Source organism: Amborella trichopoda, chromosome 8 (assembly GCF_054954075.1).
Source record: "Amborella trichopoda isolate Santa Cruz 75 chromosome 8, AtrichopodaSantaCruz75HAP2 v2.0, whole genome shotgun sequence".
NCBI classification, from domain to species: Eukaryota; Viridiplantae; Streptophyta; class Magnoliopsida; order Amborellales; family Amborellaceae; genus Amborella; species Amborella trichopoda.
In genome coordinates, this window is record NC_142343.1 from 30,475,601 (window position 1) to 30,499,464 (window position 23,864).

A 23,864-nucleotide genomic window follows, 5' to 3' on the forward strand; every position below is an offset into this window, starting at 1 on the left:
TTATGTATAGCATGCCAAATGTTTTAATCAAATTACCATCATGTTGTGAAATGATTTTGTAAAATGTATCAGGTATGTCATGAAGCTCTCATTTGCTTCCCATGAAGTGTATCCCAAGTTTTTTGGGTGTATCAGTGGAGATTTGGGCCCCTACTCTTTAGTGAGACTGGAGTCCGAGAGTTCATTCAGGCTCGGTGGTGCTACCACCAATGCCCTTGCCCATTCTGAAGTGTATCCCTAGTATTTCTTGATAACCCATCATCAATGGAAATATTGTTGATGGATCCTTTCTGTACAAAACAAAAGTAAGGATTTCACACATCAGAATGGACAATATCAATAATGGGAGTGCATTTATTTACAAAGGAAATAAATAGGAGAGACATTTTCATATGGACAATTTTAAACTGAAACATTTGGACTTATTACTATTCTTGGAAGAAACTAGAGATATGGAACTAAGTATTCATAAGAAATCATATTATGGAGCATGTTTGAAGTGTCGATGGATTTTTTATACTCAAATCCAACAACTAATTGAGACCAAATGGTGAATAGCTTAAAATAAATAAATAAATCGGATCCAACCTTCTCTTATATAATGCTAAAATATGTAAGAACACAAAATAAGATCAAAGAACCATTTAAATTGCTCAAACCAAAGGCGCTCTTTTGAGGAAACTGCTCTCCAGAGCTACAAAGACTAGATACTGACTCCACTGAAGTCACATAGAAGTACCCTCTGTTACATACAGAGGAGGAGGGTTACCACATTAAACTTTCTCATGAGGGATTAAACCCCAACTTACAAGTTTGAGATATTAACATTAAAACATGGTGGCAATAATAAATAAGATGAAATATAACAAGGAACTTGGAGAGATGCAAATTTAATTCCTCAACGCTTTCAAGAGGTTGTGCTATCTAGAAACTACTTTCCATTAGGTTGAATGATTAGCTTTTATGATACATGTTGGTCAAGTAATAGAGTATTTTGTGACAATTCATGTTAAGGGATTTTGTACTGACATTTGATCACATGATTGTTGCTCATGATTGTTCTTTGTGTTTTAGTGTTAAGTATATTTTACTTTCTGCAGGTTTTATTATTGATGAGGAACCTCTTCATCAATTTGTCCAATCTTAATTTTAAGGAGCATGTGAGTCTTTTTTCTCCTTACTACTATTGATGCAACAAGCATTAAGCACATGGAAACACCAAGTTTGCTTATTTGTAGTAAATATTGAGGATTTTGTTTGGGGTTTCTTTATTTGTGAAGTTTTATCTACAAATCAATAATTCATTGATACACAAATAGAGGCATGAAGAGAGCAAGCACAGAGATGGCATAGCCCAAGATTAATCTCATGCCCAGCTACAACAGCCACATTTTTACTCATAACAGATATAAAGAATAAAAGTTAAGGCTACATTCTCCAAGTTTATCAGCCATTTTCTTCTAGACTAACATTAATTCTCTTCAGCAATAATACCACGTCTCTAGTCCATTCTCTAAAAACAAGCAGAGTAATTTGCTGAAGATTGTGGTCTTCTCTACCAAGTTACATGTAGTTTCAAGGATTCTTAATTCTAGTAATGCATATCTTCTTTTGTTTTCGGATTTCCTCAATGAGCAAACTATCATACAACAAAAAAGCTCTAGACTTGATTACCCATTCCCAGAAAGAATTACTTATACAAAGAAGACGAGGAAAAAAATGCAAGGAAGAAACAAAGAAAACTCTAAACTATAAAGGAACATAACTTAAAACATAGAAACGCGAGCACTTCTGATGTGGTCATACATTTATGAAGTGCCTATGGACTCCAATGGATCTTCTTAAATGTTACTATTTATTAACATGAAAAATGGGTAATGTTCTATCTAGCATTATATAATAAGGTGTACATGTCCCGTATTTAAATTTAACTTCATTATTTGGGAAAATATCAGTAAAATGGTCAAACCACCTTAAAAAATCAATAAGGTGGTCAAATCAACCAACTTTACAATAGAATAGCTACTTTACAAGGCACTCAGGTACCTCTTCAAAAATGTTGCTTAAAGTTGCCTAAATTGCCCTTATCCTAGATGCAGAACCTTGAAAGTAGGGCAATTTTGGTATTTTGGCCGCATTTAACTTGCATGAATCAAATAGTGTAAATACCCTAGCTTTTTCTAGATTTCTAAGGAAGAAATGGGACTTCTTGGTCCCTAAACCCCAACAAGCCCGCCGAGGGGGGGTGCGGGGGCGCCAGTGGGGTGGGGCTTGGTTGGACCTTCATTTTGCTAAGGGCATTTAGTTCGATGAAATGATGATATTACCCCTCCATGTTTAAGTTAGGAGTTAGAACGTGGATTTTCAATGAGAAAAAGCAAGTTCCAAGTTCATAACCTTGAACAAGTGGGGGTATAATCATCATTTTCCTCAGTCCACTAATTCAAGCAAAATAAGTATATCACCCTCCATCAACCAAGAACAAGCAAATCTAATGAAAAAAGTGAGTACTAGATTCCTAAACCAGAGAAACTAAAGATTCATTCATCCTTTGACTCTTGCCGTGTTGGCTTGAGCCAAATGATGCTAGATGCCCCCCTTTGGTCAAGATTAGGATACCAGAAGAAGAGAGTTTAATATTAAAAACATATTCTAGTTTCTTAATGCTAAACAAGTAGGGGTATTTATGACATTTGAACCACTTAGGTGGGGATAAATTACTAAAATGACCCTGCTTGTTTAGAGTTTTGTATATGGAAAAGGGGCATTTTGTGCATTTCAAAGAAAAACTAAGGAGGTACCTAAGTGAAAAGAATATGTTAAATTAGCCATTCATATGTTAAATTCATTGATTTGACCATTTTAATGTTGTTTTCTGGTGTTTTTACCATTTTAGTTATATTTTCCTTTATTTTTTTATGTTGATTTGTAATTGCATGAAGGCATGTTGTCATGCATAAGAGTCTTGTAATATCAATTCACACTATGAAATATATTCCCGATCCAGAAAACGAAAATATTTTCCCTCTATCAATTGTATCTCTTTTTCCTTTTATTTTCATCAGTTGAGGGACTTTGAGATGGTATTGGAGCCTAAATAGGAGAGAGATAGATATGAAATTAGTGTAAAAAGCATAAATCAAATCTGTTTTAAGAGTATGAATGCGCTTGGCAACAGTCCAGGGTTAGCCCAACAAGCTAGAAACCTGGCCCTGGCCCAGGCCCTTTCTCTATATGAGGCTGGGCTGGGCCATGAATTGACTATTCAAGGAACTGAATCACCTAGGTGGGGCCATGAACTGTTGCACATGTTGACCCATGCCCAGGCCCAGATTAGCGATCCCCTACGCCATCGCCATCGCCATCGCCAGGCCTAAGCATAATGTCTAGCCATTTTGCCCTATTGAGTTACCATTAAAATCATGTAGGAGGTGAGATTTGGGATTTAGACAAACCTTTGTAGTGCTTGAACCAGCTCTCATATGTGTTGGTTCTTACATGTTGTTCCATGGGTTCCCTTAACAAAAACCCTGAAATTCTCTTCAAAAGATTTCCTGAATGTTCTAATAGGTTTCCCCACTCTTGCCCACCTTATTCAAAATATAGGGTCTCTAACCTACCAAAAGTTTTGTGGTGTTGCTAAAAAATGCAATTTCCTTAGGTTTTTCTGTCCTCCATGTTTAGAAATAGCTTCTCATGCCCACTGATATGGGAACCTCAGTGAAGTTAGATGTGAAGAATCATGCTTATGAGCCTTTAACTTCAAAAATTTTATAATGGGAAGAGATATATGGGGGTTGCATTGATGGACCTCCAATGAAGTCACTCATGGACAGCAAGCACTCAACGGAATCCTGAACTTATTTGCTCGTTTCTGGCATGTTTTTGAACTGACCTTGGTAAACTTGTAGTTCTCTTTGCTGAAAGCAAAAATTTTAATGTTTTTCAACCGACCTTAGGCCTCCTTCTGAGAAAGAGGCCTAAGGTTTTAGAGATTTTGTCCTGACAAACTTGTGGACTACTGGCTTTATGTGCGATCTTTCTGATTGGCAAAAGAAAGTTGACATTTGGTGACCACAACTGAGGTGAAGGATTCATATCTGTAGTCATTCTGAGAACCAGACACTTGAAATTGTGGTTTGAGAGAATAACTGATTCTCATTAAATAAAATATAGGTTTGAGAGAATAACTTAAAATATAGGTTTGAGAGAATAACTGATTCTCATTAAATAAACTTAAGGTTTAAACCCCTTATAAAATTATGGCAGACTGAAATACAATTTAGTGTACTATACAGCAATTACATGATTTACGACAAATATGGCCACCTTATGTTTACTAATATGGAGAGCACAGTTCCGCATATTCATAAGAATTAAATGGATTGTGGTCAACATGAAAATGATTGGGATCAATGAAAACAAAAGACTTTGATGTGCGAGAACAACTTCCCTATCTAGATTTTAAAAAGGAAAATCACTTGGTTTCTTCGCCATAGGATAATCATAAATTTTTCAGTTTGTGTATTGCTGACATATAAAATCAGCCTGTATTGCTGACATATAAAATCAGCCTTACTTTGATGAAAATCATGTTCTGTTGCAAAATGCAGAACCCTATCTATCCTTTCCATTTGACCAAACTTGCCCCTACCAAATGACCTCATGCCTTAGCAGTAGGAAACTAATGTGCTGAATGCCTCCAAACACAAAAATATAGCATCAATTGTACATTGGAAACTCATCCACTTGTGGCATGTGCAAATGGAGAGAACAAGAGAGGGAGAACCAGTATGTGCATGTAGATGTCTATGTTATACATGCAAACATGTACATGGTTATGCTCTCTACAATTATTATTGGTAAGTTTGCTTTGATTTTCTCTTCATGCCTTCATGCTTCGTACTTGGTGGTGCAGGAAATGTTGTTGAAAAGGTACAATGATAATGATGATAAAGCTGGTGGTGCTGCAGAAAACCAGGGCAATAACTTTGAACACCTTCTAATGGATTGCTGACAGCTTCACCAATTTACATTTATGGTTAGAAAATTGGAATGGTTACTTTTCTCAATAACTCGACTCCCTAGTCCCTTACAAGTTGAAAATATCTGGTGTGGAAGTGTGCATTGAGGTGTTATAAATAATACTGAATAAGGATTGTGTTTTCTGCAAAGATTGGAACTTAGGAATGTGGATATAATGTGCATATTATATGTATACTTATGTAAAATGTAGGTGCTGGAAATGTTTGTTGTCATTTGGAGTCCTTCCCTTGTGGGTATAAGGATCTCCATTGACGTTCTTAGTGGTTAATAGAGAGGACGTTTATGGTGTTGCTCCATTTGTTCATGGTAGGGAAAGGAAAAGGGGAACCTATGGATATGGATTTATAATTGAAAATAAAGTGGTTAATAGAGGACATTAGTGGCATTGTTGAATATTTCTTAAAAGTTTTGTAATGTGCATATAGAGAAGTATATCTTGGATTTTCCTTTTTGTTAGTTTTTTATTATTGCTTGTATAAAAAACGAGACATCCCATTAGAGCGACCTAGGTATTTTTTTGTGTGAAGAATGTTTTTGTGAAATAAAAAAGAGATCTTCTTCTTCCATTGGCTCGATTTACAGCCACTTATCTCCTTCATTATTACCCTAGTTTTCCTTGTTTAAGAACGACAGAAGGTCGGATTTAATTTCCAGAGCTCCTTTTGCATCAGGCTATATGCAAAAAAGTATAAAAAGATTGGCACCAACTGCAACAGGGAAATTGGATTAAAAAAAGGTATGTGCTCTCTATCTGATCCTTTTTTTTTTATATTTTCTCTATTCTGGGATTTGCCTTTTGAATCCAACATATGTACTAAAAGGTCGGCCGCCTTTGCCCCATAAGACGATCCGCCTAGGCTTCTAACTTAGGGTGGCCCTCCTTATGTGGGCTTGTGATGCACCGAGGCGATATAGTTGCTGAGAGCTTTTCATCAACTTTCATGTTTGGCTTGTTATTGGTTTTTTAATGAAATTTTGAATGTTGAATTTGATACCCTCATTCATTTCTTTTTTAATTTCTTAATGATGAATATATATTTGGAAATTGCTGCTCTTGTATTAATCACTGTGACAGTACTGTCAACTGAATCACCTAATTGAGCATGTACAAAGTTTCCAAAATCCATATACAATACTTTATGCAGTAGTAATACTAGTATCGCTCTGTAATCCCGTGGTCAGTTGAGGGCCGCTTACTGCATGCTTAAGTTTGATTTTGTATAGACCAGAATTGTGTGGTGGTCGAGAGGAATGCATGTATGCCTTAAACAACAGGAACATAGATCGTTATGGTTATTGATCTTACAGAGGAATTAGTTAATTGTAACTGCGGCCATTTATAAAAGGGAAAGGTTTCTATGCTTCCCCTACAGTATAGAAGTTCTATCCTCCCCCTACCATCCAGCCAGCATAGAAGTTCTATCCTCCCCTTACCATCCAGTCGTCCAATTTTGATCAAGAGAGCCACTCTGCTTTTGATCTTAGATCCGATGTCTCAAAGTATTTTATTTTTTATTTTTTTAAATAAATTGTATGGACATGAAATTTGATACGTGCCATCTTCTCATTGGGGCACATCTATAAAAAATATTAAAAATATTTTTTCGATAAATATAATGACCAAAATACCCCTTGAAACTTTCAGGGGTATTTCGATCATTTTATTTTATTGAAAATATTTTTTTAAAATTTTTCACTAGTGTGAGTTTAATAGAGGAATGGATGTCCAAATTTTGGTGTCAAAATAGTTCATAGAAAAAAATTAAAACTAAAATAGTGTATAGACGTGACATTGTGATTGGGGCAATCTTAGCCCTCCCTTCAGAATGGATGGTTGGATAAAAGGGAGCATACAACTTCTATACTATAGGGGAAGCATAGAAAGCTTGCCCTTTATAAAAAATGCTGAGGAGGAAAATGACTTAAATATTCTATTATTTTCTTTGCTATCTAAGCTGTTCTTTGTGGTCATTCTTGAGTTGGGCTAGCTTTTTGTTGCAGAGTAACGGACCAAGCTAGGACAAGCTTCCTTTGGGTACTGTGAATTTGTGATTATAATGTTGGATTTTTCATTCCAAAATAAAATTTAATTTTTTTTAATTTTATTTTTGAAACTGTGGAAGTATTTTGGCTCTTTGGTGTTCATGTTGGTATTTCATTTCAAAATAAAATAAATATTTTATTTTATTTTTTATATTAAGTAAATTGAATAAACTCTTACAAGAAGGAAAAATAGATACAATGTGACTTACCTAGTTCAAAAGAAATTAAAATTTTTATTTCATTTTTTTATATTGGGAAGTAGATTGAATAAACTCTAAAAAGAAGAAAGAAAAACATATATGTGAAAGAAAGACTGATATGATCTAGTCGGGGAAATTTTTTTTTCTTTCTTTCTTTTTTACCCTTTCTCTTTTCTTTTTCTTTTTTGTGGCAAAAATCACTTACAAGTAGTCTTATTACAATAACTCTTATATCAAAGAAAATTAAACTAACAATCGAAGATCTTAAAAACATTGATGCCACTAAACCAATTTTCTTTAATCAAAGAAAATAACCACAATTCTTATGCTTGAGAATTTAAAGATTATATAATTAAATATGGTAAGAAATAAAAAAGAGTGTCGGAGGTTACCTCAACCAGAATTATTGTACCCCACACGAGTCACCACTATCCAATGACGTGGGTTCAATGTTCAACCTTCAATCTCAAAATGGGAAACTAAGTTTAGACCAAACCCTCTAACGGAATTATGAACTCTTCTTGATCAAAAATCTTAAACTTTGGTATATAACCCATAAAACTAGTTTTAAGAGAGAGAAGATCTAACTTCTACTACCCAACCACTTAGATCATCAAAGCAAGATGGAAGAGAGAGGGAGATCTTTCAAAGTGGGGCGTGCCCCTTAGAGAGAGAGCTTTGCTATGGAGAGAGAGACCACTCTTTCCTAAGTGGGGAGTGCCCCCTATTTGGGTATTCTTGAAAGATAGAAATATTACAAAGAGAAAAGAGATTTTGGTGCAGAGATTTATGGGCATGGGTACTCTTTTTATAGTACAACAATAGAATTAGGGCTTTTTAGTGTTTCCTGGGTACTCTTTTTATAGTGCAACAATAGGATTAGGGTTTCTTATTGTTTTCTATGGCTTGTCTCTTCTTATAAGATTGAATATGAACCATTGATCTTGGATGACTTGTGGGTGAGAGTTTTGAATCCCATATCCCATAGATACGTCATCAACATCATGGAATGTGTTAGAACCTTTATCCCCATTTCCTAAACCATTTTCCTATCACTAGAAATTAAATAAAATAATTTCAAATATAATATTGTACCTACCAAAATATTGCATAAGCCTTCTCATGCTTTCAAAAAATTCTTTGAAAGCTTCCTCAAGGCAAAATCTTTCCAAAACACTTCAAAGCTTTCTCTTCAAGCCAAAGCTTAAACTAACACAAAGGAAAGTTTCATTAGGGTGGAGCGTGCCCCCTAGGTGGTACTTCATGGGCACCACCCATAGTGGGCCCATTAATACATTGGTTAATGGCCTCCCATGCAATATTAAAATTATTAAAATTAATTATATGATTTTTAGAAATCTATAAATCAATTTTGAATCTTTAAATCAATCTAAAATCAATATCTCTATTTTTATAAATCCAAATTTGATAAATAAAATATCCAGAGATTTAGAAAAATTTAAAAAACAATTATTAAAATCATATATCATTAAAAATCACATAATAAAATTCATTAGATGATAAAATGATCTATATGGTCTGGGAATTAATAAATAAACATTGGGGGCACTCCACCTTCAATTGTGGATTACGGTCCACACTTTCTTTATCAAACCATGACAGGGCTCATTAGTGGGTTACCAATGTCTGGCCATTGAGCCAAGGGGTCGTAATCCTAGTTTGTGGATTTCAGGTTCTCCCATAGAGATGTACCAAAATCACCTAGACTTGTTGCGACCATAGCTCCTATGGTGCATAAGGGTATCTCTCACACATGCATAAGCTTCCCTCTGAAAGGTGGTTTGTTTTCCCATAATAATTCATTAGATGGGAAAATGATCCATATGGTCTAGGAATTAAATAAATAAACATTAAAGTACTCTACCTTCAACTGTGGACTACGATCCACACTTGCTTTATCAAACTGACTCAGTGTTTTCCATGACTTATAGTTCATGCAGGGGCTCATTAGTGGGTCACCAAAGTCTGGCTAATGAGTCAATGGGTCGTAATCCCAATTCGAGGATTTAAGGTTTTTTCCTAGAGATGTACCAAGGTCACTTAGACGTGATGCGACCATAGCTCCTATGGTGCATAGGGGTATCTCTCGCACATGTATAAGTTTCCCTTTGAAAGGTGGTTCGCTTCTCGAAATGACTATCATATATGCATGTCGTATGATGACACATGGATGAGGCTTTGGTCATCGTCTCTGAAGGCCACCATCACACAAGGGTCACAAAGTCTCTCGACTCACTCATCCGGGCATACTCCGACTTTATCAATGGGTGACCTATTAAAACCCTTATCAGATATTTTTCTATATCTAGGTAATATAGACTTTTCCCAACCAACTGACCTAGTTCATAAAGCTCGTTTCGGTATCAGCAAATGTAATTTGCTTAATATGGTCCATGAAGGACCACACTCCCACTGAATTCATGTTCGATTATATCAAAATATTTTATTACAAGCACTCATAAAGTTTTTAATGGCCATATTCACCCGACAATATGATGTAGCTTTACCTAAACCTAAGGAATTCTCTCACTTCAGATTGATGTAAGGCAGCATGAACCATAAAGAGAGAAGGAGCTTGGGGTTTCCTCTCTCATAATATGAACCTATTTCTATATAAAACTCTTGCTTGTATTGTGCTCTCTTTTGTGACCAGCGTTCGCAAAATCGAACCAGAATGGTTAACCGACCATGGGATTGGGAGCAGTTTGGACCAAAATCAGACTTACCGGAGCGGTTAACTAGACTAACGGGTCACGTAGATTTTTTTTAAAAAAATGGGTCAAAAACTCCCAAAAAATTATAAAAAAAAAACTAAAAATACTTACACTAAATGTATAAATATCTTATTACATATATTTATTTTACAAAAAAAAAATTGAAACAACTTTTTATATAGTAATATTCGAATACTACGGTCTTGTGCCTCAAAATAGCTTAGGATATCTTTTTTGAAGATATTTTTGTCGTATAATATAGAAAAAACTTCCCATATTGATAAAAAAAATATATAATTTTACTACGCAAAATGAAAATTTTCTTTTTTAAAAAAATCAATTTCTCAAATGAGGGATGATTTGAAATTAAGATCTTTGTATAACTCTCTCTCTCTCTCTCTCTTTGGAATCGGGCTAGATCAGGATCGGCCAGTGACTGATCTCGAGTTAGTCAACCTATTTTTTAAAAAATGGTTGATCTTTTAAAGGCTATTTCCAAAACATTCCAAAAACTTGATAGAGAATGAACAAAAAAAATAAATAAAGAAAACGAGAAGAGCAAAGCACAAACAAGACGGTGTAGTGTTTCATTGAACATAAGGCAACCATAATTTTTACATGCACTTTAAAAAACAAAATATCCCATTTCCATACTTACAAATATAAATATATCAACTTAAAAAAAAAGATAACTAAAAAATCGAGAGAAATTATCATGCACTTATCAAAAAGAAGAATCAATTTAATCAAAATAATTTTATCAAAGGAATAATTTTACTAAGCAAAATAGAAAAACACTTCTCATATTCATCAAAAAAATATAATTTTATTAAAAAATTATAATTCTATTAAAAATAATTTATTAAGCAAAATAGAAAAACACTTCTCAATTTTATCAAAAAAACATAATTTTCTTCAACAAAATATCTTTTTTAGAAAAATCGACTTTTCAAAAACCCAAAAAATGAAGCAACATTTCGAGCAAGAAACAAGCCTCAATGTTTGGATAATCGAAAAAATAAACATACATGCATTGTAAAGGCTTCGATCATCTTTCAAACACACCCAATATCATTAAAAAATATTTGCTATTTTTAATTTAATTGAAGAAAATGCAGAAATTCGAGATATATGAAATTTTTGTTATATGATGCAACGAAAAAATTGATATAAAAAAAAATACTCAATAATAAATAAACATAGTAATTTTATTTGAGCTATAAAGCCTCAATTATTGAAATACACAACTTAATTTGATAAAAAACAACCAATAAATGGACAAAAAATCCGCGTTTTTGGGTAGAATACATGTTCTTGGAACAACAACCATTCGGGCTAAAATAGACCCTTTATTTTTTTGTTTTATGATCAAATTAAAGTTGAATCTAGTAAATACCTCGAATAGCAATCATAGGTATTGAGGAGATTATTGAAAGAATGGCGGAAGTTTTCAAAAACCTAAAAATCCCGCCATTTCAATCCATGAAACGCGGTTTTTTTAATGTTTAAATCCAAATTTATTGTTTTAGATTCATTATATAGTGATTTAAACCATTAAAACATGAAAAAAAACCAAAATATTTCCACAAACAGAATAAAAAATGGTGAAATTTGGATTCACAGTTTTCCTTCTACAAATAACGGTTTGAATTTTAAAATAACGCTGTTATTTATAAGTTACTGTTATTTACGCTAAAATGTTGTTATAACGACGAACTGGTCCAATAAGCTGAAAACTGGCCGGTTATTAGAAAATATCGCCGGTTTGATATCTAACCGGCCAGTTTTTGTACCAATGTTTTTTTGAAGATGAGCATCTATTGAGTAGTACCGCAAAACCCGCCTTAACCGGAATCGGTACCTTGGCGGTATCGATCTAACCGGCCGGTGTTGCGAACAATGTTTGTGACTGTGTACAAAACTCTTCCTCTCTTATAGTGTGTTATGGTTCTCTCTCTAAATTAAAAAATTTCCCCCTTTCCAAAAGGCATCCCCCTATCCTTTTTTTTATTTTTTATTTCAGTATGTTTGGGAGAATCTGGACTGGATGATTTATCATCATTCGTCTATTGGTATTCCATGAAAAATCTGAACATTATGAATTCGATTAACGGTGATGATTTGAAGTGAGGTATTCTGAGGTCAGCCCATTCGTGGACAGCTACAGTAAACACCGAATGACCCAGATTGAATTTGGGTCAATCCAACAGTTAATTACATTTTGTATTTGAATTTTAGTTTTTTTTTTATAAATCTAATTTACTTGAAATTTTGAGCGTCACTCTTGAAAAATATTCAAATTTAATAAAAAATATTAAAAAATAATTTACAAAAAATAAATTGACCAAAATATTTTTTAAAGTTATAGAGGTATTTTGGTCAAATTATGTTTTTAAATTATGGTTTTAATATTTTTATTAGGGGCAGTCAATGCTTCAAATTTAAGAAATTTGGATGGATAGAAAAAAGATTAATATTCAAATAAAGTGATTTTGATGGGTAAAAAAAAGACTAAAATTCTTAAGTAATTTGGATGGATAGAAAAAAGATTAATATTCAAATAAAGTGATTTGGATAGGTAGAAAAAAAATTAAAATTTAAATACAAATATAATATAATATAATTGTAACCATCAGATTGGGCATTGGACTGAAAAGATTTCTTCCCAACGATCTTTAAGTTGAATAAAGATGAAGATGAGAGATACTACAAGGGAGGGAGGGCGATAGAGATGTTAAAGATGAGCAGCCTGCGAATCATCCATCTAACTTGCAAAGTCATTCATCAAATTGTAACCGCTATGCAAAGGTATATGTTGCTTTTGGTTTTGCTTTATATTTGCTGCTCTATTTTCTCATAGGTATTGATATTAGCAGTGATCATCGGTTTTTATAGTATTTAAAAGATCGGCTGATTTTAAAAAAATTGGCCAACTAACTAGAGACTTGACCGATCTCCGATCTGGCCTGATTCCAATGGTCATGTATGCAAGAATTTTTCTTTAGTGCACTAATCAGCCGATTAATCGGTCAATTCGTGCACTAATCGGTAATTTGTTCACTAATTGGCAATTTGTTCCAAAAATCGACTGATACATATTTTTCGTATATTTCTCTTTTTTTTTTTGTTTTTTCCTATTCTTCTGTGGACACGGTTTCTATGCCTGCTAGAGTGCATATTATAGAAATGCGGGCTTGGCAATAAATATATTTTTAAATATAATTTGATCCTAATTTTTTATGGAGATCATGAACATGAAATAAATAAATGAAAATTGAAAACTAGAAATAATAACTATATTAAGAAAACATTTCGACAATTGGTTACACTTGTTTTTAGATGTACTACCTATTTGCATCCATCTTTAAGACGGATGCTTTATACCTGTAGACCGGATATTGTAGAAATGCGGTCTAGGTCTCATGAAACAATTTTCCTTTTTCTATTTCTCTATTTAAAACTTTATTTATTATTACAATTTTTTTATTTGCTAACTACAGGGTTCGTTGCTTTGGGCAAGTAGACTCAGACGCACAACACCCGAGGGGCACATAGACAGATTTGAGAGAGAGATAGATGGAAATTTAGTAAAATTGTCACAAAGAGACAAACAATTTTATATTTTACCTATATTTTTTATTGACTTCTAAAATACCCAAAAAACAACCATGGTCTTGAGTTGAAATATTATAATATTTTATAATATTATATTATATTATATATTTATTTTATTAATATAATTTATATTATATAGTATGTATTTATTATGAGTAATGATACTATGAGACTCTCCCACACCTACGTGAGTAGGACCTCAAAGGATCACCATTAAATTTTGACATAGATCTCTAGAAAAGTTATCAATAAATCCCACACCCATGCGATAATATCTGTATCAAAATTTAATGGTGATCCTTTGGGGTCTTACTCACCTAGGTGTGGGAGGGTCTCATAGTGTCATTACTCATTTATTATATATTAATTATTGAAAAAGTATTGCTTCAAGTGCCTAATCATTTTCTCTGAAAGCCAATTATGTTTATAAATTATTTATTTTTTTCTTTTTTATGTGACAATATAAAAAAAACAATACATATAAATTTTAAACATTCTTTACAATTCTTTTAGGATTTTTTGAGTTTTTTGGAATTTTTTTGAGTATTTTTTTCAGAAAAAATCGAGGCACTAATCGACCGATCTAGTTGGAATCGGTCGGACTAATCGGATTGGGCTGGGACCAATTGGTCGGCCCGATCCGTTGTTTTGAACACTGGTTTTTATATATGCAAAAGAGAAAATTGAAGCAAGTGCGGAGCTGATTTATGGATGGACCCAGCTAGCATGCAGCCAGCCTGCGTATTGTAGAAATGTAGGCTTGGCAATGAATATATATTTTAAATATAATTTGATAGTAATTTTTAGAGAATATATAAGATTTAACATGGAGATTATAAATATGAATGAATAAATAAATTTTGAAAGCTAAGAATAATAATTATATTAAAAAAACATTTGAACCATTAGTTACTATTATTTTTAGATGAACCACCCATTTGCATCCATCTTTATGATGGATACTATACCTCTGGACTACGTATGGTAGAAATGCGGTCCAGCCGGCATAAAACAATTGTTATTTGTGGATTACCAACCTGATCAGTAGTCATGGACTCTGCAGTGCTGAGGGGACTAGAATTCAATTCACAGACAACCAAACTTTTATCATGGAGGTTTGAGTTCAAGTTTAACAAGCCTTGATCTAGAAGCACTTGGGTATGAATCTAGAACAGATTTTTAAAAAGCAATCATATATCTTCCATGCAATTGCCATTCTCTGCATATGAGTACCAATCGGCATTGTTTGCATATGAGTCATCAATAATGAAATGATGGACCTTGAGGAATGTAATAATGAGATGGTATAAACATTCAAGAAAAAGGATGATGGATGTGGTATGATTTTGTCCAATAATTTTGTCCAACAATTCAGTTCATAGTCATTTAAAGAACTAATTGAATTTGTTGGATAATGGTGGTTTTGGCACCTCTCCCTCTCTCTAACTTTTGTGATGAGATTTGCATGGTACAGGAATAAAAAAGGCCTTAAGCTCCATTTATTGTTGGGCAAAGACTCTGTAGTTCCATCTCTTAACTATAGCTTAATAAATTTCTGGTGACCTGTATTAGGCCAAGCCATAGAAAAAATATATATATATGAAAGTATTTTTCATAAAACCAAAAGATAAGCTTTGAAAAGGTATAGAAAAAAGGACTTTAAAAAATTTATTTATAGTTGGGGATATTTTAAAAAAGGGAAAGGTTTATATAAACCCTAGGCTATAAACAATCAAATTAGAGCTTACCTCAACTTTTACTGGCAGAGGCCCAAATATCATCAAAATGATCATCTCGAGATCAAGATTCATAGACATGAGAAAAAATTGGATTTCAAGTTTTGGAAATAGTGCAACTTGCAATGCATTTTTGGACCATCAATTTTTTAGATTTTCAAGTTTTCATAGATCTGCTCGATCTACACTATTTTTGAAGCTTTAAATTTTATAACTAAAGTTGAATATATAATTTAAGGCTATCACAAAACTTTCCAGTATTGAAACCATATTTCTTGACACTATTTGAAGGTGGGATCTAATTTGATTGTTTAGAACCTCAGCTCTATACAAACCACACCTTTTAAAAAATATAAAATACGTATATGCAAAAAAATGCTCACCAAAAACATCCAAATCTTATAAAAAAAATTTCTATAAATAAAGCCAAACATAAGCATAATTCAAAGAGATTTAGGGTTTCTTCTCCATATCAAGCTAGGGTTACAAATGAAAGTTGGACAGGGTGATCTAGCACACTATATATAGTTTTTTTATTTTTCTTCTTTTCACTAGTTAGAACACTTACAAATGTCCAAGTACAATTAAATCAACTCAAAATAAACGAAAAAATAATTACAAAAGTGGTTCTTACTTGCTACCACTAATAAAATTATATTTATTCAATAAATAAATTTACATAATACTTATGGACATAAGAAAATATAAAACTGAAAACTATAAAACAAGATGTCAAAAAATTTTGCACCCCCCACTCAGGTCTCTTCCTCCAATGGTATATGGGATCAATGTCTATATCAGATTTTTAAAGTATGGGAAAGCCTTAACTACAAGGCTTAATTAAATCAAATAACAATGGAACAATAGCACGAAGGTGTAGAGGCTCAATGCCTTAATGTGGGCGTGCCACCACTAGGTGGCATATGCATGGGGTATGCCCCCTATTTTTATCCCAAAAATATTTCTAAGGTTTGGAGAGGGCTAGAGAGATCAAGAAGGATGAGAGAGAGAGGAGAGTGGCATGCTATTTAGGATAGAGAGAGGTATAAATGGTAGAGATTTAGGCCTCTTTTATAGATTTTTTCTAGGATTAGAGTTTATAATGATTAGCCATCTTTATAGATATTAGATCCAGACCATTGATCATGAGATACTTGTGGGGTGAGAAATTTGAACCATGATCAACCATCATAATTCAAATGAATGTATTAGAACTTTATCTTTCATCTTTCTTAACCTGTTCACATCAAATAATAAAATATAAAAAATAATATTATACTTACTTTTATTTTCTAAAATCTTCTTATACATTCTTTTTTAATGAAATCAAGTCTCTTTAATTTCAAAACCGTTCCTTTTATTCATCTTGATCGAGTGCCTTGATGGCCTCTTAATAAAATAAGGAAAGTACTCCTTTAAGTGGCACGTGCGGCGTTCCACATATGGGGCCCCACCCACACACCACCCACCCTAACTCATAGTGGGCCCCCCATTGGGCCCCATGCGTAAGGAATATTATTTAAATGAAAAAAGATAAATTATTTTATTTTATTTTCTCTCTAAATAAAATATTGAAAATTTAGTTTCTCTCTATTTATAAATTCATTTTGAGAAAATAAAATTTTTAAAGACTTCTAAAAATTCAAACTATTAATCTAAAAGTTATTTAACATCAAAATAATTTATTCTAAATAATTTTTGAGGGGATTTGGATCCAACTAGGTCAAAAAATAAAAAAATTGTTCAAATATTTCATCTTCTACTGTGGACTATAATCCATACTCACTTTCTCAATCTGACCCAACAGTTCCCATGACCTACAGACCATCGCATGAGTTCATAATTGGGCTATCAAAGTCAGCCAATAGGTAAAGGGATAAACTCCAAGTCTATGGATCAGAGCTTTACCCTTAGAGACAAGTCAAAGGTCACACAGACCTGGTGTAACCACAGCTCTTTGGTGTACAGGGGTAATCTCTCGAACATGTCATGTATTAACCTCAATGGTGATTTGTTTTCCTAATACAATTACTATATGTACATAGCATTTGATATTGAATGATGAGGCTTTGGCCATCGTCTCTACAGGCCTACCATCACACATAAGGGTCACACAACCCCTTGGCTCACTACCCTGGGCAACTCCGACCTCATCATGGGATGATCATAGTTGTGCATTAAGTCTAGGTAGTTAAGGGTTTTCCAATTCGATTGGCCTAGTACGTTAATATGACTATGCTAACCCTTATTGGTTGTACATTAAGCCCAAGCAAAAAATGAACAGTGATTTCGCCTACTCTCATCATCGTCCAAAGTTCATCGCACAGTCACGATTGTCCAGTAGTGTTTTATTTTTAATTTTTTTCTACAAATCTGAATAATCTGAAATTTGGAGCGTGTGTTCACAAAAAATAGACGAATCTATGAAAAATAAATAAAAAAATATTTTACATGAATAAATTGAACAAAATACCCCCAAAAAGTTTCAGGGGTATTTTGGTTAGATTTTTTTCAACAGATTATTTTTTTAATATTTTTATTAGCTACGCCTTACTAAGATGTACACACTCTCCAAATTTTAGATTATTCTGCTTTGTAGAAAAAAAATGAAAAATAAAACACTACTAGACAATTGTGACCGTGCCATGAACTTTGAACGATGATGAGGATAGGCGAAATCACTGTTCATTTTTACCTACAGATATTGGGAAGACTTTTCCATATATATATATATATATATATATATATATATATATATATATATATATATATATATATATATATATATATATATATATATATATATATATATATATATATATATTATACACACATATATATTTACTTTTCTGACACTCATATCTGTATCATAAATGGACACTTATCTTCATATCTATGCAACATAGTCTCAAGTACTATTGCAAGTTGAGTTTCATGCAAGAAAGTGAAAAGGAAAAAGAATTCAACACCCGGAATAGTACAAATGCTTTTTAAAAATTTACACTTGAATAATAGATTTCAGCTAATTTGGACACCATTTCTTAAGTAAAATAAAAAAAAATTAATGCTTTCACCCAAGTTTGGTTGTGTCAAAGCTCAGTCATCGTTAGCTGTCTAGTTATACAAAAATTACTTTTAAAAAAAAATCCAGGGCCAACAATAAAACAACGTGATTTATTCCATGAATAATACCAATACACTTGTCATCATTGATAATTTGGTGTTCTTATAAAACCACTTATGATCAAATATATTCATTCTTTATGAGCATCGTGCAAAATTATTCATGTTTCCCATATAAGTAAAATTTATTTAAAACCTTATATGTTTTTGTCATCCTAATTTGAGTAGACAGCTGAGCATCTAATCTTGATCGGGAAACTCAAAGTATTTTTATTTTACAAATCCTTTCGATATGAAATTTGAGATGTGCCACTTACCATAGGGCCACAACAAGTGTTTCGAATAAAAAGACCAAAACATTCATTATTTATAGATATTTGTTGGTAGTTTTATTTTATCAACATTTTTTTATCCTTGTAAAAATTCCCAATTATGTTAAAATTATTTTTATGAATTAAAAATAAAATAACATTAGAAGCATCACTATGACTAAAGATACTCCATATGTCCATTTAGATTGGATAGATAGGAAGAATGTCGTGTATAAATCGTAGGCAACATCGCATATATAAGTTTTATATATTTATTTGGATGCAGTTTATATAAGGCCTTATGAGAAAAAGTGTGACCTCACCTCAAGACCTCGTACGAAAAATACTTTAGAGCATGGGAAATCTCTAAAATCAAATACTACCACCGATTATGTAATGGAAAAACTTTCTATAAGGTTGAGGCTCTAACCAATTAAATTAAGGTGTACCTCGAAAATTCAATAGAAGAAGATGCTTCGATGTCAAAAAACCCTCACATTGATTATCTCGACCATGAGATGTATAGACATGAAAAAAAAAAATGGTTTCAAGTTTGGGAAATAGTTCATCTTGTAATGCATTAATGGGCCGTCAATTTTCAATATTTTCAAGTGTTTATAGATATACTTGATCTACGTTCAGAAGCTTTAAATTTTATGATTAAATATAATAATAAATTTTTAAGCCCATCACAAAGAATTTTTGCTGCTGAAAATCATCTTTCGACACTATTTAGAAGTACGCCTTACTTTGATTGTTTAGTGCCTCACCTTTGTAGCTCAAAAAAAAGAACAACTCTTGTCGATCCATGAACATTAAAAAATGGACGCTATAATATACTATTTTCAAGATTTGAAATCCTATTGTTTTTTTACAATCTTAATTGTAAACGTCGATAAGATCGATTTGAAGGTTTTTCGAGGCAAGAACTACAATTTTTGTGAGTTCTGAGGTGAGGCTTTACTTATTTAGGTAGGGTTGCAGCCCTATAAAAAATAATACTTTTTTTTTTTACAAATATTACTATTTTTTATTAATACTAAGAAAAGGAAATTACATCATTAGCAACAACAAGAGCCGGTAAAAAAACCCCACCTTTCGCCAGAACATCCGTCACATCATTTGCTTCACGGTAGACATGAGAGAGAAACTGACAAGGTGGAAAACAAATCCATAATCCACAACCATAAAGGTCGAAATTCTCAAATAATATGTTGCTCCTTCCTGTACCATTTTATCACATTCAGCGAATCACCTTTTATCAAAGTATTGCTTTCACATTTCTTATCAATAATGATCTTCAAGCCATTGAATACAATGCTAAGATCAGCAAAATTAGTAGTCCCCCAACCTAAAGGGCTTGTATAGGAGAAGAGGATGTTACCAAAGCAATCACACAGGAATCTACCAAAACCAGCTAACCCATGATTGCCCAAAGAACTGCCATCAAAGTTAAGTTTCAAATTGCCAGCATGGGGCGCTAACCAAAAATGTTTCGGTCTATAACTTGCAAAACCCATAAGAAATAGATTATGTAAATTAGCCATCACATCCACCTTTGAAATAACACAGCCCGCCTTTTGCACAGATAGTCAGGACCATATTGTACCTTTTATAAAGTGAATCAGTCTGTCCAAGGATAACGAAACCCCTTCAAAAGTCCTTCTATTTCTTTCTTTCCAAACTTTCCATAATATGACTCCTTTAGCAATCTTCCAAATAGCCTTACTAACCTTCGACAAATGAGGTAAAGACTGTTGTTTAACAACCCCCTCCACATGTTGTAGAAGAACCAAATTAATACTTAGCGATCCAATCAGCTAGTACCAGATGCGCACTGTGAAAGGGCAATGAAGAAGAAGATGCGCAACCGACTCACCATCGAATTTACACAGTAAGCATACATTAGGTAAAATCTTACCCCTTTTGATCAAATTATAAATAGTCAGAATCTTGTTTATTGAAGCCAACCAGATAAAGATCTGGACCTTGTGGGGTATCGGCCATCTCCATATCTGATCAATCTAGGGACACGACCATCTCTACCTATCATGGAACATAAGGTTGTAGCATGATTTGATAGAGAAAGCTGCATCACTTTCAATTTCCCATATCAATTCATCATCTGCATTCGATGAAATATATTTATCCAAAATTTGCATTAATGCATACTATTGAGACAGTAAGCCATTATGCAAACGATTATATCCCAAAAAAATTTCCCACGATATGTTGTCACCCCTTATCAGAACCGCCTCACTAACCTTCATATTTGGCCTCGTAGCTATCCCTTATAGCCTAGGGAATAGTGACTTAAGATTGTATTCTTCCACTCACTTATGATGCCAAAAAGAGACATTGTTGCCACAGCCTACATTCCATCTGAAGCAGCCTGAAATCATATGCCTACAATTAGCAATAGTCATCCACATCTTAGAAGTGTCCTTTCCTCTATGTCCACCAAACCAACTCTCATAATTATCCAAACCATACTTAGAGACCAGGACTTGGTACTATAAGTGATCTTTAAAATGAATATTGCGCCACCACCATTTACTTAAGGGATGAAAATTTTGATACGTCTAATCCCCAAACCACCCTCTTTTTTCGGGGTACACACTCTATCCCATCTCAAGAGATGAAATTTTCTCGAAAAGTCATGCAAGCCCCACAGAAAGTCCCTCATCATTTTTTCTATTTTATTTGCAACCGAGGCAAACATATTTATCAAAGACATCTAATAAATCTGAAGGTTGGACAAACATGACATAAGCAAGGTCACTCTACCCCCCTATAGACAGGTGCTTATGCTTCCAGAGTTCTAGTTTGAATTGAATTCTCTCTAATACCTTATCCCAAACAGCAATAGTCAGTTTTGAATCAGAAATAGGTAAACCCAAGTACGTGAGAGGAAAAGTCCCCACTTTGCATTCGATCACACCAGCCAAAGATGCAGTCAATGCCTCAACACAGTTGATGCCAACCATAGAAGATTTGTTGAAATTTACTTTAAAGCCAATAGTGACCTCGCAAACCTCCAGGGACCTGGCAATATTCTTCCCATGAAGAGGATTAGCATCGCAAAAAATCAAGGTATCATCAACATATTATAAATGAGAAATTACAATACCAAAGTTCGCGATGTTAAACCCAATCTCTCCACTCTGCTCAACATCAAACTAAAGCACTCTGCATAAGTAGTAAACAAAAAAGGAGAGCGAAGATCTCCCTGACGAAGACCTCAAGAGGCTTTGAAGAAACCAATTGAACTGCCTTTGAAAAGTACCGAAAAATAAGTAGAAGATAAGCAACCCAAAATCCAATTTCTCCAATGATCACCAAAACCCATCACCTTCATAATTTCCAACAAAATACCCCATTCGACCCAATCATAAGCTTTTTCCATGTCTAACTTAATCACAACACTTGGCTTTTTGCTCAAAACTCTAGAATGAATATATTCTTGAGCTATAAGAACACTGTCAGTAATCTGGCGGTCCTTCACAAAAGTATACTGACTACTAGAGATAAGAAAAGGCAATACAGTTTGCGGGGAGTGTTAGTGTATACGTATTGATATACACGATAATATGTATACATTAACACTCCCCCTCAAACTCAAGATGATTATGAATACCCATGGGTATAGGTGTCTAGCTAATAATTATCAGTAACGGTTGGTATCTATTCAGAACTGTTATTGGTATCTATCCAGAACTGTTATTAGCCGTACATTTATACGGGTCTTGTACACTTTTAATTATTATTGAATACATAGAATTCCCGCAATATTCTGAGTTTCTCACATAGTGGCAATCAACTTCAATATGTTTCGTGCCTGCGAGATATTCTTATCGAACATAGTGGCAATTGACTTCAATATGTTTTGTGCGATCATGGAACTTTGGATTTTTAGAGATATAGATGGCATTCTTATTGTCACAATAAAGTGGAGTAGGAGTTGAGATAGTGCTACCCATGTCTTCGAGCAGCCAACGTAGCGAAACAATCTCGATAGCAATTTGAGTCATAGCTTGGCATTCATTTTCTGTACTTGATTGAGCAATTCATTTCTGTCTCTTACTTTTCCAAGAGATAAGAGAATCACTGAGAAAAATATAGAATCATATGGTAGATTTTCAATCACTTGGATTTCCTGCAAAATCAGAGTTTATATAGGCTTGGAGCTCAAGTGAAGTAGAAGAGGAGAAGAATAAGGCTTGGTGACGAGAATCCCTGATATAACGAATGATGCGCAAAACGGCAGTGAGATAGATAGAGCGCAGAGCACTAAAAAACTGACTAACCACATGTACTGCATAAGCAATGTCGAAGTTTACACACGTAATGTTTAGAATCTACAACACTAGGAGATAACTTCATATATACTTTTGTACCAAGATCACCTTTGAGAAAAACATTTTTGACATCTAATTGATAGAGAGGCCATTGCTGAATAGAGGCTATTGAGATTAGTGTATGAAGTGTAGTCATATGAGTGACAGGAGCATAGGTTTCTGCAAAGTCAATGCCATATTGCTGATTGTAGTCTTTTGCCACGAAGCGGGCTTTGTATCATTCTAAACTGTCATCGGCATTAGTTTTAATTTTATATACCCATTGACAACCGACAGCAGTTCAAACAAAAAAATACTTAAAAGAGGAAAACGTTTATATGAGTGTGAGGCCCTAAACAATCAAATTAAAATGCACCTCAAAATTCACTAGAAGAGGATGTTTCAATGACTAAAAATCCTCAATTGATCATCTTGACTTCAAGATGTATGGACATGAGAAAAAAATGTATTTTAAGTCTTGGAAATAGTGCATCATATAATGCATTTTTTGGAGCGTCAATTTTCAGGATTGTCAAGTGTTCGTAGATTCAGTCGATCAACACTATTTTTTATGCTTTAAATTTTGTAACTAAGTATGAAAATAAATTTTCTGGCTATCACAAAGATTTCTAATGCTGGAGCAACATCTTTCGACACTTTTGAAGATGAGTCTTACTTTGATTGTTTAGGGCATCAACCTTATACAAACCACTCTCAC

The 23,864-nt window shown here is 33.5% G+C and overlaps 1 protein-coding gene across 38 annotated transcripts in view; it reads left to right on the plus strand.

Annotated features, from left to right (window-relative positions):
- The window catches only part of LCL1 (LHY/CCA1-like 1), a 73,305-nt gene extending 50,039 nt beyond the window's left edge, over positions 1-23,266 (plus strand). For 9 of the 38 annotated variants that reach the window (XM_088874894.1, XM_088874900.1, XM_020675176.2 and 6 more), the window contains exons 7-9: positions 1,101-1,160; positions 4,919-5,041; positions 5,718-6,172. In XM_088874894.1, the coding sequence (XP_088731020.1) occupies positions 1,101-1,160; positions 4,919-5,017 (159 nt within the window). In that variant the 3' untranslated portion in view covers positions 5,018-5,041; positions 5,718-6,172. Of the gene's footprint in view, positions 1-1,100; positions 1,161-4,918; positions 5,613-5,717; positions 6,173-7,047; positions 7,222-12,660; positions 12,833-14,702; positions 14,994-22,988 lie in introns of those variants that run through there. The other 29 variants (XR_016061572.1, XR_002283166.2, XR_016061561.1 and 26 more) reach the window with 9 other exon arrangements.
- The last annotated feature ends 598 nt before the right edge of the window (positions 23,267-23,864 follow it).